Below are 15,022 nucleotides of genomic sequence, written 5' to 3' on the forward strand. Positions count from 1 at the left end.
AGGAAGTTCAAATAAATTGGTTTAGCTGTGACATGAAATGTTGTTACTAAGGTTTTATTTTTTTTAAATCTTCGATTTTCATTTAAAACTTTTAGGAATGTTTTCTTGCCAGAAGTTAAGCTATTTAGGGGAAAATATGCAATGCATTTGATTTCAAAGGGATTATTCAAATAAACAAACCAACAACAACGACAAAAAAGCCACCAGAAAGATCATTTGAAAACGGAGCAGAGGAAGAAATGTATTTTAGAGGAAGATTGTAATCTGACTCCTTGTTTTGTTCATCTTGGAAACCCTGATTCTTCACTTTGCAAAGACTTATCAATGATAAATGAAGGCTAAATGTTTTATTTATTTCTCTAAAGTATAAAAAAAAATCCAAATAGTATGTACTATAATTTACCTCCTCTTGAAGAACAGAAAGAAGAGGACAATATATAGATTATGTTCTATATGCCTCCCCAATTCTTCCTAGAAGGAGATTTCTAGTCTGTTAATTCATTGTCATTAATATCTAGAAAAGTGTTAACCAAATGAATCATCAAAAAATCTTTACTGCCATTGATCCTAAGCAGCATCTAATTTGAAAGATTCTTCAGAGTATACGTTCAAAGCATGAACTTTCTTAGCCTGCCTTAGGTAGGTAAATTAATATTATTTTGGGTTTCCTTTTGGTTTCTTTTGTCTTTTAGTTCAAGCATATGAAAAGTAAGAGGGGTTAACGTTTTTAAACATTTCCGCGATGTGCGATTATTTCATTGCTATTCTCTGGTGTTTGTCTGAAAAACGGGTGGCCAAATCACTGCCCACAGCGCCAGACATTCAGCTGGATCCACCCCTGGGCACAGTGGTCGGAGGGAAAAGATTCCACTTCCAAACTTGATTAAAAACAGCCTAACAGTTTCTGCCCCGTTAAAGAACCATGTGGCTTTAGAAGCTGAGTAAGCTGCCTGTGAGAGGAGCTGCTGAAGTCTATATCCCTTTTATATAAGAGTCAAGAGAAGCTCAAAAAAAGCAATAGATAGTGGGCTGCAGAAGAACAAGTTGTCCACCAAAATCCTCAGCTAAAATCACTTTACACGATTTAAGTGCCAAGAAAGAGCAATTCTACCTTGTCATTTTTCACCTTAATTTAAAGGGAAAAAGGAAACATGCACAGAGCAAATACCTGCTGAGATGCTTGGGAAATGTTAACTTGTTTCTGAGTCCCTTTTTCCCCCTTTCTTTTGGCAAATACTTCAAAATAGTCTCCCCTTGAAGTTGCATTTTGGAAGATACAATTAAGAGAAAAATACTAACATGTAAAATTAACTAAAAATGAGGAGTGTGTAGGTTGGTGAATAAAATAGATGCCTGTCAGCATCTTCTTAAAGATATGTTGTTGTTATTGTTGCTTTGCTTGTGGTATTTACACAGTAAAAACTAAAGACATCCAATCAGGAATTCAAATATGAGGAGAAGTGGGGGTTTTCCTGATGTGTTTCAATAATAAAATGAAAATTGTGTCTGTATGTGCCTGTGTGTTCCCTTTCTATTTGAAATTTTATTCCAGAAAGTGGTGCAATTTGTTACATTTTTTGTGGGCACAGGAGGAGGAAAATATGATACATTAGGGGATTTTTCAGTAGAGCTGTGTTTAGTTTTAATTTTCCTGTATTTTAAAATAAACACTTTGACCAAAGCATGTTTGATCTTTGCAAAAAGGAAATATACATTGTGAAGGAATGTGCAGCGGTTGGGTATGAAAATGGGGTTGTGACTCACAGCTGCAGGCAGAAAAAAAGGCGTCGTGGTGTCAGCCAGAGGTGTTCAGTCTAATAATTCAAGCTGTAAACTGTATCCCCTAAAATTACCTACATAATAAATCATTGTGTGAAGAAAAAAAAGTTTGGGCTGAAAAGTATAAGTGAAACAGAATCCCCAGGAGACTCCAATGCTGGGACCTATTGGCAATGATGTGAAATATGGGCTTATTTAGTCCAAAACTTTAAGGATCAGAATAATACTAGAAGTTATTCTGGTACAGCTGATTTTTTTTTTTTTTTGCCTTGGATTTCAACATATGTCTGTCTACATAAGGTGTTGTAGAAATAGTCTTGCTCCCCCCCCCCCCATCACACAGCAGCTAAAAACTTCTATATGGTATTTGCAGTCAATTTATACAGCTTCAAGAGAAAACAATTCAAGAATGGCTTTAAAGAAAAATAATATAACTAAGTTATCAAATGCATGGTAAGAATGGAGGCAGAAATTTTTCTAGAAATTCCCTTGGGTTTCTGTCTCAGATTTCACTCTTGCTTATAGGGACCAAAGAAAACACTACATCTATGTAAACTGGTGAATTTGCCTGCCTAAGAATTCACTGCGAGACTGAAACACTTAGACTCTGCGGTTGGCAGAGCCATTGCCAAATCGAGGAGACGAGAAACGGGACTGTTTGGGGATGGAATGCGCCCGTTTGGAGCAGAAAGGAGTTCAGTGCCTGGGGAAAAGATTCTGTTGTCAAGAGGAAGTTTAAAGGCCAAGGACACATGGTCTTTGAAACAATAAGGGTGAGGAAGTCAAGAAGCAGACTCCCCAAAGCCGCGAAGCAGACTCCCCAAAGCCACCTTGGAACGATTTATTTTATAAGATGCCCTACATTTCCAGAATTAGTGAGCAGAAGAAGCGCCACGCTGGGAACGCGGGCTGCGGACTCTGGCGCTCGCGCGGGCACCGCGAGGAGAAAGTCAGGTTGACTCGGGTCTCGCTCGCCCGGGCCTTTCAAATGAAAACATAAGCAGGAGGGCGGGGAGACGAGACGGCGAACCCCAGCTCCAAAAGCCGGACTCCAGCGACGTCTGCAATAAAGATTAACTGGAAAAAGGAAGTCCAGAGCAATTAAAACTCGTACCCCGGCTCATTAGTATTCATGACCGAATGTCCAGCTTTTCTGTTTATCTTTCTCCCGGGATCAATGTCGCAGCGCCGTGGGCCGGGGAGGAGCCCAAGCTCGGCCCCCGCGTGCGCCCGACCTTTCGCGCCCTCCCTACAGGTCGGAGCGTCTTCAGAACCCCCGGGCCGACGCCGCGCCCAGGCTCATTAAGGCCACCATTCACCCGCGGGCGAGGGGGGCGGGGGCGCGGCGGGGAGGGGAGGGGTGCCGCGGGCACACAGACCCAACCGACTCCTAGAGTTTCCAGAAACCACACTCGGCCACACCAACCACTGTGGGCCCAGTGGGCCAGGAGAAAGCAAAGAAACGGAGCGAGCCGCGTCTGCAGCAAGAGGCCCGGCGCGGCTCCCGGCCAGGCCTTCGCTGGCTCTGCCGGGGGCCAGACCCGAGATTTTCTTTGGGAGGGGGCCACATAAAAGCCTCCGCCGCGCCCCCGCCCGAAGGGCACCCCACGCTCACCCGCAGCTCGGCCGGGCCAGGAGCCTCCGCAGGCCTCCGCCCGCTTCTACCCGGCACCCAGGCGCGGAGCGCGAACCGCACGGTTATCTCTGACATGATTAACGTTACTGTTATCTCTGCCCCCCACCTCCCCTGGCGGCGCGGCGCGAGGGTTTGCTCCCTAGGGCCGACGCCTTGGCCTCAGGGACAGGAAAAAAACCCACAAAAAACACCTGGCTTCAGGAGGTTAAGAAAGGAAGAAGCTGAAGCAGGGGTTGGGGAGCGGAGGGGAGGGGAGGGGTGGGGGGGTAGTCAGCTCCTGCTTCCGTCCCCCTGCTTTAACTGAGAGGTGAGGGGTCACACATACCCCCCCCCCCCGCACGCACAGGGTTAGAGGGTGTGAGGGCAGGCCGGACAAGCTGGCCCGTTACATTCCCCCCGTAAGTAGGCCCGAGGGACCCCAACTTTCATAGCTCACACCCAACTTAGTCTCACGCCGGAGGCTCGAGGTGTGAGCCTCGGGAGCGCAGCCCAGGCTGTGGATTCTCAAAAGCCAAGTTGGGTGCAGAGCAGGGGGCACTTGGCTTCCTCGGAGGGTGGGGTGGGGGGGCTGGGAACGAGCGGATGGGTGAGGGGAGCGTTTCTTGATGGGTCCTCCCGCCATGCGCCCCCCCAATCTCTGCGACTCAGGTCTGTCCCTCCTCCGCGAGCCGGTGGCTGGAGGATACCGAAGGAGGTGCGCGTGGAAGCATGTGAGAGGGCCTGTATGTGTAGGTTGGGGCATGGAGAGAGACTGACAGAGACTCGTGTGTGTGTTTCTGTCTGTCTGTGTGTCTGCCTCTGTGCACGCATGCAAGTCAAGGGGCGCCCCTAGCCCTGGTCTGGTAGCTTCGCTGAACCCCATCCGAATGGCGGGGCAGGCCGGACGAGGGCAGGACGCAGGGCTGCAGACCAATCGAGGTGTCAAATCTTCAAAAGCTCGTCCGCCCTAGGGGATAAAAGGGAAACGTGGGAGGCGACCAGGTGGCCTCAGCGAGGACAGTTCCCGCACGGGGTCGTGTGTGGGCGGGGCGGGAGCGGGAAGACCCTGGCCGTCGACCCCGCGGGAGATCCCGGTCCCTGCGCAGGGACGGGGCGGGGCGTGGACTGTGCGGCCCCGGTAGCCCCACGGACTTGACCATGAACTCTAACCCTCGGGCTGCCCCAGTTATGGTTCACAGAAGTTGTCGTCGGTAACACCCCGTTCAAACTGCTAAGGTGCCTTTCCCGTCTCAGGGGCCCGGCGGCAAAGGCCTGAGGGTTTGTGGCCGATCGCCCCATCACCGGATCCAATCTGGAAGTATCTAGAGTCTTCCCTAAAGTAAAAAATCAGTAATAATCTGTTGGGGGCTGGGGAGGGGGGTGTTAGAGAGGAGGGGGACATTTCTCCAGTCCTGCTCTGAGCTGCCAGTTAAAAATAGAAACCGTTTTTTTTCAGACTGCTGGGGGTAGCAGTGGACCAGGAGCTCCAAGTTTCTGTAGAACCAAAGAGATACTATCCGACTATAATCAATCAATTCACCGGTACTTATTAAATGCCTACTTTAATAGGCATCGCTTTCGGGGACACGTATCCATTTAAGTAAAAACGCAGCAAAGATTCAACCTAGTCGGTGGAGTGTTATTTCTAGGCCTTTATTTCTTCGCTCCTGGGTTCAGGCCTCGGGCACCCTTTGAGTTATTTCGGTGGAGTAATGTGGGGGAGGGTAGGACCGAGTCCCTTGTAAGTACTTGGGTCCCTGCGAGTCCCGGTTTGCTAATGGTGCACCCATCAGGGACCTACCAGAACACATCTCCCCCAGTCCTGCGGACCTGGGCTGGCGGCAGGTCGCCTGGGATGCCCAGGCCTTCTTCCTAGGTACCCCCACGATGCGGGAGAACCAGGAGGAGAACAGGGAAACCCAAACCTCCGGTCGGTCCATCCTGTGGTCTGCCCTTGATCTCCAAGTTTTGTGAGGAAAATACACCACTTGAGACTGAAAACATCCATCTGGGGGGGGGGGAGAGAGAGAGACAAAGGGGCTCGGGGGGTGGGGAGTAGGAGGAAAAGAGAAGGTACCAGCAGAAAGGAAAAGGGCCGGGCTGCGCTGCGCCTGGGACCTGTTTCCTTTACCCGCGTCCTTAGCAGCCTGCCCTGGCTCGCACCCGGAGCAGAAGCGCCCCGGCCTCTGCTCTAGGAGTGACCTCCTCCCCGCCGGGCCTTCAGGGGACGTCAGTGAACCGGGAGAAGCGGATCCCGAAGCCAGTTATCATCGTGGTCGTTAATAATGCAGCGAGGATCACGATAATTAATAATAATAATGATGGGCCTCCCGAGGGGGCTCCAGCTGCCTCCGGATAAAGAGGCTCTCGCGTCGAGGGCAGCTACGCGGAGGGGGGTGGAGCGCAGAGCGGAGGCGGCGGGCCGGGGCGCGCTGAAGTTCAAGTCGACGGCGGCGGCGAGCAGCACCCGCCCTCGGCCGCGGCCGTGCGCTCGCCCCCGAGCAGCGGACCACGACGCGGCTCCGAGTCCCCGGGGGAGGCGAAAGGCGGGCTTCGGTTCTGTGGTTCTGAAGTCAAGGCGAGGGCGGGCTGGAATTCAGACCGGGTTAGGCTGGGAGGTTGCGGTAGGGGGGCGGGGGGGCGGGGGACGCCTGCACCCTCCGCCCCAAGGCCCAGGCGCTTCCCTGCGGCGCAGGTCCGTGGGCCGCCAGCACCCGCGCGCCTTCTCCGCTGAGCAATTCGGGCATCTCTGACACTCTCACCCTTGTGCCCTCTCTTCCCACCCCCAGCCTGTCTCTGGGAATCGAAGGGGCCCTAGAGAAAGGCGGAGGCTGGGCCACGCCGTCGGGTCCGTGACTTGTTTGGACAAAGCGGTGGGACGCAGGGGCCAGAGAACTAGGAGCCATTTTGCGGGAAAGCTGCTCCTGTCTGTTCCTCACATCCTAGGGTGGACTGGGGGACCGCTCCCAGGCTGTGCTCTACCTCCTCACGCCAGCCTCCTCCCGGTTTTTATTGCCTGCTGGTAACCAGGACGGCGCCGGGAGGCCTAAGGGATGCGCCGGCAGCTCTCCGACGACGTTCGGATCTGGAAAGCGATCCAGCCAAGGCTGTGAGGCCGTCCACCTCTTCTGGCTGTTTTCCTTCTTCCCCCACAGGAGAAGCAAAGCCCTAAGGCCTTGAGTTGATACTAAATCCCCCCCCCCCCTTTTATCTTCTCAGATTTGGGAGGTGTCTCAAAGCCAATTAATTTACACACACACACACACACACACACACGGGGGGGGGGTCTAAAACATGTAGAATAGGTCATCTCATTCTAGCCCAAGTTCTGCCGAATTTTTTATCTGATTCCTTCACACCCCCCACCCCCCAAGGGTGGAGAGCGTTGGAAAACCCTAAAGGATTTTCCTCACAGCTTATAATGTGTTTAATGAAATCTCCCAAGGATCAGTAACATATGCCAATTATTTTAATAATTTTCCTTAATATTATTAGGGGTTATAAATTTGATTTTAATAGGGTTGATTGCTTCAGGAGTTGGCGCTTGGGCAGTTCGCTGGGCTGCTGGGGAGGGCTAGTCCAGCATCTGTCACCCTCTGGGACACACACACACACACACACACAGCCCCCAAGCTGGAGTCCTTCCCTCCCCATTGAATAGGTGTCATGGTCTCTAAGAGGTCAGGGTTGCCTCTCTTCTTAAGCAGCCCTCGGGCCTAGTCTGCCAGGTCCTGGGGACCAGTTGAGGGCCTGAAGGGGAGAGAGATACGACGGTCTCTGCACAGCCACCCCTGCTCTTGGTCTCCGCCAGCAGAGCCCTGCGTGGGCTGGGTGATTCTAGGGAGGTGGTGTTGCAGCTGCCCAAATCCTTCACCACTGGGTTCGGGAGTGTGACTTGGGGGCTGCCAGGACCTCTCCGAGAACCAAAGATACTAAGGAAGATGAAGATATCTTGATGGGATTTGAAAAGAATTCTCCCCACTCCTACCCTTCAGTTATTAAAATTGCCTTTTTCCTTGGAGCGACTTGTTTGGAAATTCTCTGATAAACTCTTGCAGAGGAGGAGAGTAGTGAGGCTGCAAACAGAGAAAGCTGGTGGTCAGAGCTCTGCCTCACTTCCACCTGGCTATGTTAGTCTTTTATTGTTTCACTGAAGTCTTGAAGCAGTTCGCTTTCATTTTGGGCCAACGGTTTGTTGCTTTCCTAAATTAAAATGTAGTCAATTTATTACCTTCTCATGAACATTCTGCTTATCTGTGTGCAGTGGCTGTGCAGATAAGCAGGATTTCTTGGGCAAACTGTTAAAAATTTCAAGAGGGGAAAAAAAACAAAAACAAAAAACACCCCTTTGGGTAGAAATGGTCCCTTAAACTGTAATCATTGGGCCAAGTTCAAAAACAAAGTACTCAGCTCAGTTTTAAACGTGCAATTAAAAATAACTGTACCTCAGCTTTTCTGAGGGAGAGGAAAGGGGGCAGGGATGAGGGAAAACAAAGAAAAAGGAAATATTTAGTGCTCCTAAATCCAGTCCAAATAGCTGAAAGAAAGGCATTCCCTCAGATAATGGAGCCATTAGAAACTCTGGAGGTTCCTGCCGCCCTTCCTCACAGGGGCTTCCAAAAATTTAATTCACTCTCAGCTATGAAACAAAGGACATAGAAAAGAATTTTGAGACTTTCTGCCAAAGGGGGAGTTTGGCCCGGTTTCTACGCATACATACACCTTCCTCCCCAGAATGTGAGGTGGTGTCTCCCATTCATTCAGGCAGCTGATCCATACCCACGCGGACTCTCAGCTGCCTGTTCCCATTTTCTTCAATAACTTTGCTAGAAAAAATAGTATGTTCATGCAGTTTCAACACATTTTATTATATTTCTGTATGCATTACTTTCAAAACATATCACAAGAAATGATCAAACCACTTAAAACCTTCAAATAAAAAATCTGAAACAGTTTATGCCCACAATTGTACATATTTATAGTTAAGAAACATTCTTTATAAATATTGTTTCCTCTGTAGCAAGTTAATACCATAATTTAATTACAAATGGATAAATATGGTAACGGGTATTTACAGAAGGAAGGGTGTTATTAAGGAAAAAGCTAACGGCACGACGTTTATTTCCCCCCACAATCTTTCATACAGGAACTAACAAATTGAACTTGCAAAAAGCACTAAAACATCACATGTAAACCCAGCTAACAGAAAAATACATTCACAAGCGTTGGTGGTGACGGTGTGGATGTGTGTGCTGCTGATCAGTACGTTGAAGAAACAGAAGGGAGACTTTGGCACGGCTCGTTTTTTCCAGTCTATAGTTGCATGAAGTTTACAATCAAGTTGCCTCATAAAAGGAACACAATATTCAATACCACAATACAAAATAAACCATTTTCTTCCACATTACTTAAAAAGAAACCGAGTAAACTAAAAAGAGAAAAGAAAAAGCCCATCACTTTGGGGAAGGGAAGAAAAGGCAGGGGACGCAATCCAGAGCGTTACAAATGGACAAACTTCTATACACCAAGAAGCCATTAAAACCACCTCGGAGAAGGAAGGAGTCCGCTATGTACACAGTTTGCTAAAAGACTGGGAACGGGCTGCGAAGGAAAGTGGGCATACGGGAAGGAAAGGGAGGTTTGGTTTAATATTTTTATGGATTTTTATTATTTTTATTATTTTTTTATTCCTTATTTTATATTTTCAGCTTCAGAGATTCTGTTAGGGATATTTTTGCTTTTCATGCCTAGATTATTAAAAAAAAAAAAGTTTAAAAAGTCCTTCTGCTGGTAAAATCATTTTCATCATCATAAAAATCAGATTCATAATTTTAACAACACAATCACAGGACGCCCTCGGCGCCGGAGGGCTGCTGCGTCGGGGTGGGGACGGGGAGAGGGAGAGAGGCCGCGGCCCCTCACACGTACCATTCATTGAAGTTGGAGGACAGGCCACTGTGGCCCCCGGCCGTCCCGCTACCCCCGCCAGAGCTGCCGCCGCCCCCGCCGCCCGCCCCGCCGCCGCCCCCGCCGGAGCCGCCGCCGGAGCCGCCGCCGCCCGCGCCGCCGCCGGAGCCGCCGCCCCGATGCACCGCGGACACCGCCGCCGCCGCCGCCGCCGCCGCCGCCGCAGCCGCCGCCGCCGCGGGCGAGAGGTTGGAGCTGCTCTGGGGCTCGGCGCTGGGGGACACCAGCCCCGGGGGCGTGGACGACTCGTAGCCCGAACTGGCGGCTGGAGAGGACTCAGAGCCCTGCGGGGAGGACTCATGGACCTGCAAGACAAAAGCCGGGAGGGGAGACCAAAGGGGACTGGGTGTGAGTGCAGCTGCTGTGGGGCCGGGCCCCCGGAGGAGCGCCCCAGAAACGCCCCTGCCGCCTGGCCCCGGGGAACCCATGCCCTCCGAGGCCGGCCGGGGCTGCTCAGGCTGGTCGCGCGCCCGCCACGCGCCCGCCCTGCGCGCCCTGCTCCCGGCCTCCCCGCTGGTACCTTCATGTGTTTCCGCAGAGAGCTGGGGTGCGTGTAGGACTTGTCGCACATCTTGCACAGATAGGGCTTGTCGGAGGTGTGGACGTGCATGTGCTTCTTCCTGTCACTGCTGTTGGCGAAGCGCCGGTCGCAGCCCTCAAACTCACACTGGAACGGCTTCTCCCCTGTGGAAGGTAAACACGGGCACTGGCTGTGGACACCCAGAGCCCCCGGGGAACTCCCACCCGCCCTGCAGGGGGCAAGGCCTCTGCGAGGAGGAAAGCAGACTGAGAAGGGCCCGGGTCCCTTAAGCAGATGGGTCCCCTCTGTGGCAGGACTAAGATGAAATTAACCCTTTCCACTGGACGGTCCTGGCTCATGTATTTTATAGTTTACTTTCTTCCAGACTGATGCCCAGTTCCTCAGATTTTTAATGTGGGGTAGCACCCGGTCCTGCCCGCCTTTCAATAGAGCTGCTTGGATTTGTAGCTTCCGACAAGTTCGTCTCGCCATGGAGAAGCTGTTATTATGACAAAATATTTGGGGCATTATGAAAATCACACAGACTGCTGGACTGCTGTCGGTTTCTCTCTGGGGCCAGTAGGCAATTAGATTTGGAGTTGCTGTGTGTTGTTTGGGGACGGGCTGTGCATAGGGACTGAGCCAGTATTTTTCATCCAAAATTCTGCAAATTAAATTAACCATAATTCTAGTCTCACTTCCAGGGGTTTTGTGTATGTGTGTGTGTGTTTTAATAAGTCGGGGGAAAAGGTAAATATTAGAGATAAGGCAGCATCTAGGGGCTGCAGAAGCACAGGCTGGGCATTGGGGGTGGGTGCATTAGCAAAGGCTTTCAAAATCTTCCTGTTAATTTTCTGGCGGCCCCTGCATCCTGTTGCCAGAATTCCAAACGCTTGGAGTCATTTAGAGGTGTGAGAACTAACATTGTTCCACTTGGAAAGGGGACCATTTAACGTTAAATTCCATTAGCACCTAAATTGTTTTTTAAAGACATCCGCTCAGACACAGGACTCGAAAGCAAGCATTTCATGCAAATAAATTTCTCAAATTTTAAACCTTGTTAAAAGCTTGTCTAGCACCTCGCCTCCCTCCCTTCCCGGAAGAGAACAATAGGCCGCTGGCGCATCCCCACTTCGGAGTAAATATTGACGGGGGAAGTTGCTAAAACATTTGGCTTTCTTTTAGGAAATCGTCTGGCACAATTTTGGCTGGGTCCTGGTCATAGATGAATAATCTATGAAGCGAGAGGCGCGTTCTTTTGCGGTTCTCTCATGTCACGCGATTGCTTCTCGCGGCTGCGCTGCCCCGGGCGCTCGCTAACGGGGATGTTGGTCCAAGTTTGGAATTGCAAACCCTCTGGTACCCATTAGAGGATATCCCAAACTACTGCGATCCCACCGTAAAGCCTCGAGACCAACCCCAAGATGAGCTTTAAAAATGAAAAATGCTTTGCTGCTTCGGCTCACACCAGATTCATTTAATGGGAAACAGTCCTGGAAGGACGTTTAGACCTCGAATAAAATAAGTGGGAAAACACACAAGCCACTCAAACACAGACACACCCGAAGCATAAAAGCACATTCAGACAAGCTGGCAAATCCTCTCTAGGCTCCATTCCCAGGCACGGAGTTGGAGAGCAGTTTTATTTTGTGCGCTCTATTTAGAACGGAAATTATTAACCAGGCTGAGCAATTATGAACCGGGTGAAGCAATTGCATCACCCAAAGCATACATTTGATGTTACCCTGGTTATTTAAAACTCAATTTCCACACATGGAAAAACCCAGCCCAGTAATATTCTTTCATTTTCCAACAAAAACAATCTGTTGGCTCTCTCGCACACACAAAAACAACTCCCATTCCAGAGTCAAGGCTGGCGGTCGGTGCGTTTCTCTCAGCAAACCAACCACAGCCTCTCTCCCCTCCGCGTCCCGTCCCTGTTCCGGCCCGCGGTTACCTGTGTGGGTCCTTTTGTGGATCTTGAGGTTCTCAGAGCGCGCGAAGACCTTGCCGCAGCCCGGGAAGGGGCAGGGGAAGGGTTTCTCGCCCGTGTGCACGCGGATGTGGTTGACCAGTTTGTATTTCGCCTTGAAGGGTTTGCCCTCGCGCGGACACTCCTCCCAGAAGCAGACGTGGTTGCTCTGCTCCGGGCCGCCGACGTGCTCCACAGAGACGTGGGTCACCAGCTCGTGCATGGTGCTGAAAGTTTTGTTGCAGCTTTTCTTGGGGTTGCTCAGCTGCTCAGGGTCGATCCACTTGCAGATGAGCTCCTGCTTGATGCACTGCTGCCGCATGTAGCGGAAAAAGGCACCAGGGTGATGGTGGTGGTGGTGGTGGTGGGCCGCGGCCGCTGCCATGTTCATACCCATGTTCATATTCATGGGGCCGTACTGGTTGTGGAGCTGTGCCGAGTAGGGGTCGGTCCGCGGGCTGGCCACCTGGCGGTACTGCTCTGATCGCCCGAACACTTCGCCGGGCAGCCCGAGGCGCATCTGCCCGTTGAGCACATTCTGTGAACCGTGCGGCCCGTGCTGCTCAGGGAGGCCGGGGAAGAGGAGGTGGCCCTGCGCGTCCGAGTGCGCGTGGTGCAGGCCGCCGGCTCCTGGCCCGAACAGCCCGTGCTGCCCGCCGCCCGGCGCCGAGTCCCCGAAGCCGCGGCTGCGAAACAGGAAGTCCCGGGTGGAGTTGAAAGGCGGCCCCGAGTAGGAGCCGACGTGCGCGGCGTGGGGCCCGAGCGCCGCGGCCGCGGCGGCAGCCGCAGCGGAGCCGGGGTAGGCTCCGGGGCCCTGCGACGTGAACGCCGAGCTCTGGCCGGGGGACAGCTCGTGCGCGCCTGGGTTTAGCTTGAAGGCGCCCATGTGCGCGGCCGCCGAGTCCACGAAGCCGTTCTGCGCCGCAGCCAGGCTCAGTTCGCGGTCCTGCATTTCGGCGGCGGCGGCCGCAGCCGCTGCGGCCGAATGGTGATGGTGGCGCGCGAAGCTGCCCACCCCGATGGCCGGGAACTGCGGCCCCGCGTCCAGGAGCATGGCCAGCGCGCCCGCCCGCCCCGCCGGCCCCGGCGAGACCCTCGCCTTCTAGGCTCCCGCTCCCGCTCCGCGCGCAGCGAGCCCAGCGGCCGCCCGGCTCCGAGCGCAGGCGGCGGCGGTGGTGAGGTTTCAGCCGCTGGACCCGCGCTCCTGCTCCGCCGCAGCCGCCTGGATCTGCTTTGGGCGGCCGGGAGCCGAGCACCGGAGCGGAGAGGAAGAGGAGGAGGCGGCCGCAGAGGAGGCGCGGGAGGAGGAGGAGGTGGAGGAGGAGAAGAGTCCAAAGCCAGTCGGAGAACCAAAGTGTATTAAAGGAGCTGCGGCGGGGGCGGGCGGCGGGCAGGGCAGGGGCGGGCGGGCGGGAGGAGGGAGCAGTAGGGAGGCGCGGGGAGCGGAGCGGAGAGGGGGGCCGGTTGGGGGCGAGCGCAGCGCCGCGGCCCCCACCCCTGCGCGCACCCGCGCGCGCACGCACTCACTCGCTCTCGGACGCCGTGCGGGACCCCGGGCCCGGCAGCGCCGAGAGGCGCCGGGAAAATGAAATCACAGTCGCCGCGGGGCCACGATACCCGAGAGCGGCGGCCGTGCGCGGGCCAGGCGGGCCGGCGAGGGGTGCACGCAGGCGAGCTCTGCGCTTGGCGCCGGGGCCCGGCGCGCCTGCAGCTCCACCTGACCGCCGCCGGGGCGCTGGGGCGGCAGGCGCAGGCCAGGCGCTTTCTCCGCCGCGCGCTCCGCCGGCCTCTTCCTCCCGCGCGCGGCCCGTATTGTTCGGCGCGGCGGCCGCGGAGTTCAGCCCACCTCCTCCTCCGCGCTCGGCATTGGCTGCGCCCGGCCTGGGCAACTTGCAGCGGCCACGAATTCCCCCAGATGAAGGAGGCTGCCGCGCCGCTCCCTCTTTCTTTAAGTTGTGCGGGAGGAGGGGAGGGGGAGGAGAGGAAAGGGGGCTGTGGGAGGGGAGTAGGCGAGCAGAGAGAGAGAGGGAGAGAGAGAGAGAGGGAGGGAGGGAAAGAGAGAGAGAGAGAGAGAGAGAGAGGGAGGAGGGGGAGCCTGGGCTGTAAAACGATAACAATAAAAAAAAAGTGATCTCCAGCTCGCTCGCTCCCTCTCTCCAGTCGGCCTGGGGCGTTGGACCCGAAGCGGACGGCCGCACCCGCCAAGGCGGAGCGGAATCCGCGGCCCGAGCAAATGCAGAGGCCAAAGCAGGTTCCCCCCTTTTAGCTGAGGTGGGGTCGGTTCGCCACCGCCCCCGCCTGTTTATTTCAGTGGGCGCCACCGTCGCCAAACCTTTTCTTTATTTTTTTATTTTCTGTCTCCTCCTTTTCCTCTCCCCTCCTCCCTAGCCCTAGTATCTCCCACCCCGGCCTCCCTCCCGCCGCTCCAGGCCCGGCCTCCCGGTCACACCGCCCCTTAAACCGCGGCTCCCGCCCCGTCCGCCCTCCCGACGCTGCCATTGGTTGCACCGGCCCCGTCAATCCTGCGCCCCCGCCCCGCGGCGGGTCCACCGCTCCTCCCCAGCGGCTTCGAAGCTCCCCGCAGCTCCCGCCGCTGCGGATCCGAGCGGCCGCCGGGGCCTGCGAGGCTCCCTCCCTCCGCCAGTGCTCCAGGCGCTGCGGCTCCCGTCCCCGCCGGCCGCAGCGCGCCCTGAGCCTGGCCACCCGCAGGGCTGGTGCGCGGGCCGGGAGGGGACAGCACCCTGCAATCGCCCCCTTCCGCAGAGGCCACCGACTCTCCGCAGACCCGGGCCTCTACTGGCGGGCACCAAAAGCCGGTACCCCTGGCAGCTCGAGAACGTGGCTAACGCCGGGCCTCGGGACTGGAGCCCTGCGCGCTGGGACACTACAGGCCCCGGGCCCCGCCTGCAGCGCGCCGCGGGGAGCTGCCCGGGGGCCAGTGTCTTGATCGGTGGTGACTCGCCTTATCCCTCTTCTCCCCATTTTGCAAACTTGCTCCGTGGTCTTGAAAACACAGGTGCATGCCTCTTCCTCCCACTCTGTGGACACTCACTCAGACACCGCCCCCCTCCGGGGCCGGGGCCCCCACCCGCTGCTCCGCTTCCCCAGCCGCCTGCGTCCTGCTCCGATTACAGCAGTAAACACTGGGCATCGGTCCCCGCGAGGGAGG

At 54.7% G+C, this 15,022-nt stretch overlaps 1 protein-coding gene across 1 annotated transcript; it reads right to left on the reverse strand.

Annotated features, from left to right (window-relative positions):
• Nucleotides 1-8,241: 8,241 nt before the first annotated feature.
• On the reverse strand, nucleotides 8,242-13,207 carry ZIC2 (Zic family member 2). The gene is made up of 3 exons (XM_081127410.1): nucleotides 11,839-13,207; nucleotides 9,882-10,045; nucleotides 8,242-9,666 (listed from the first exon to the last, which is right to left on the reverse strand). Exons 1-3 carry the CDS (start codon nucleotides 12,905-12,907, stop codon nucleotides 9,313-9,315), a joined length of 1,587 nt encoding a protein of 528 aa, XP_080983536.1. The 5' UTR covers nucleotides 12,908-13,207; the 3' UTR covers nucleotides 8,242-9,312.
• Nucleotides 13,208-15,022: the final 1,815 nt, after the last annotated feature.

This window comes from Miniopterus schreibersii (assembly GCF_964146895.1).
Source record: "Miniopterus schreibersii genome assembly, chromosome: 2".
NCBI classification, from domain to species: domain Eukaryota; kingdom Metazoa; phylum Chordata; class Mammalia; order Chiroptera; family Miniopteridae; genus Miniopterus; species Miniopterus schreibersii.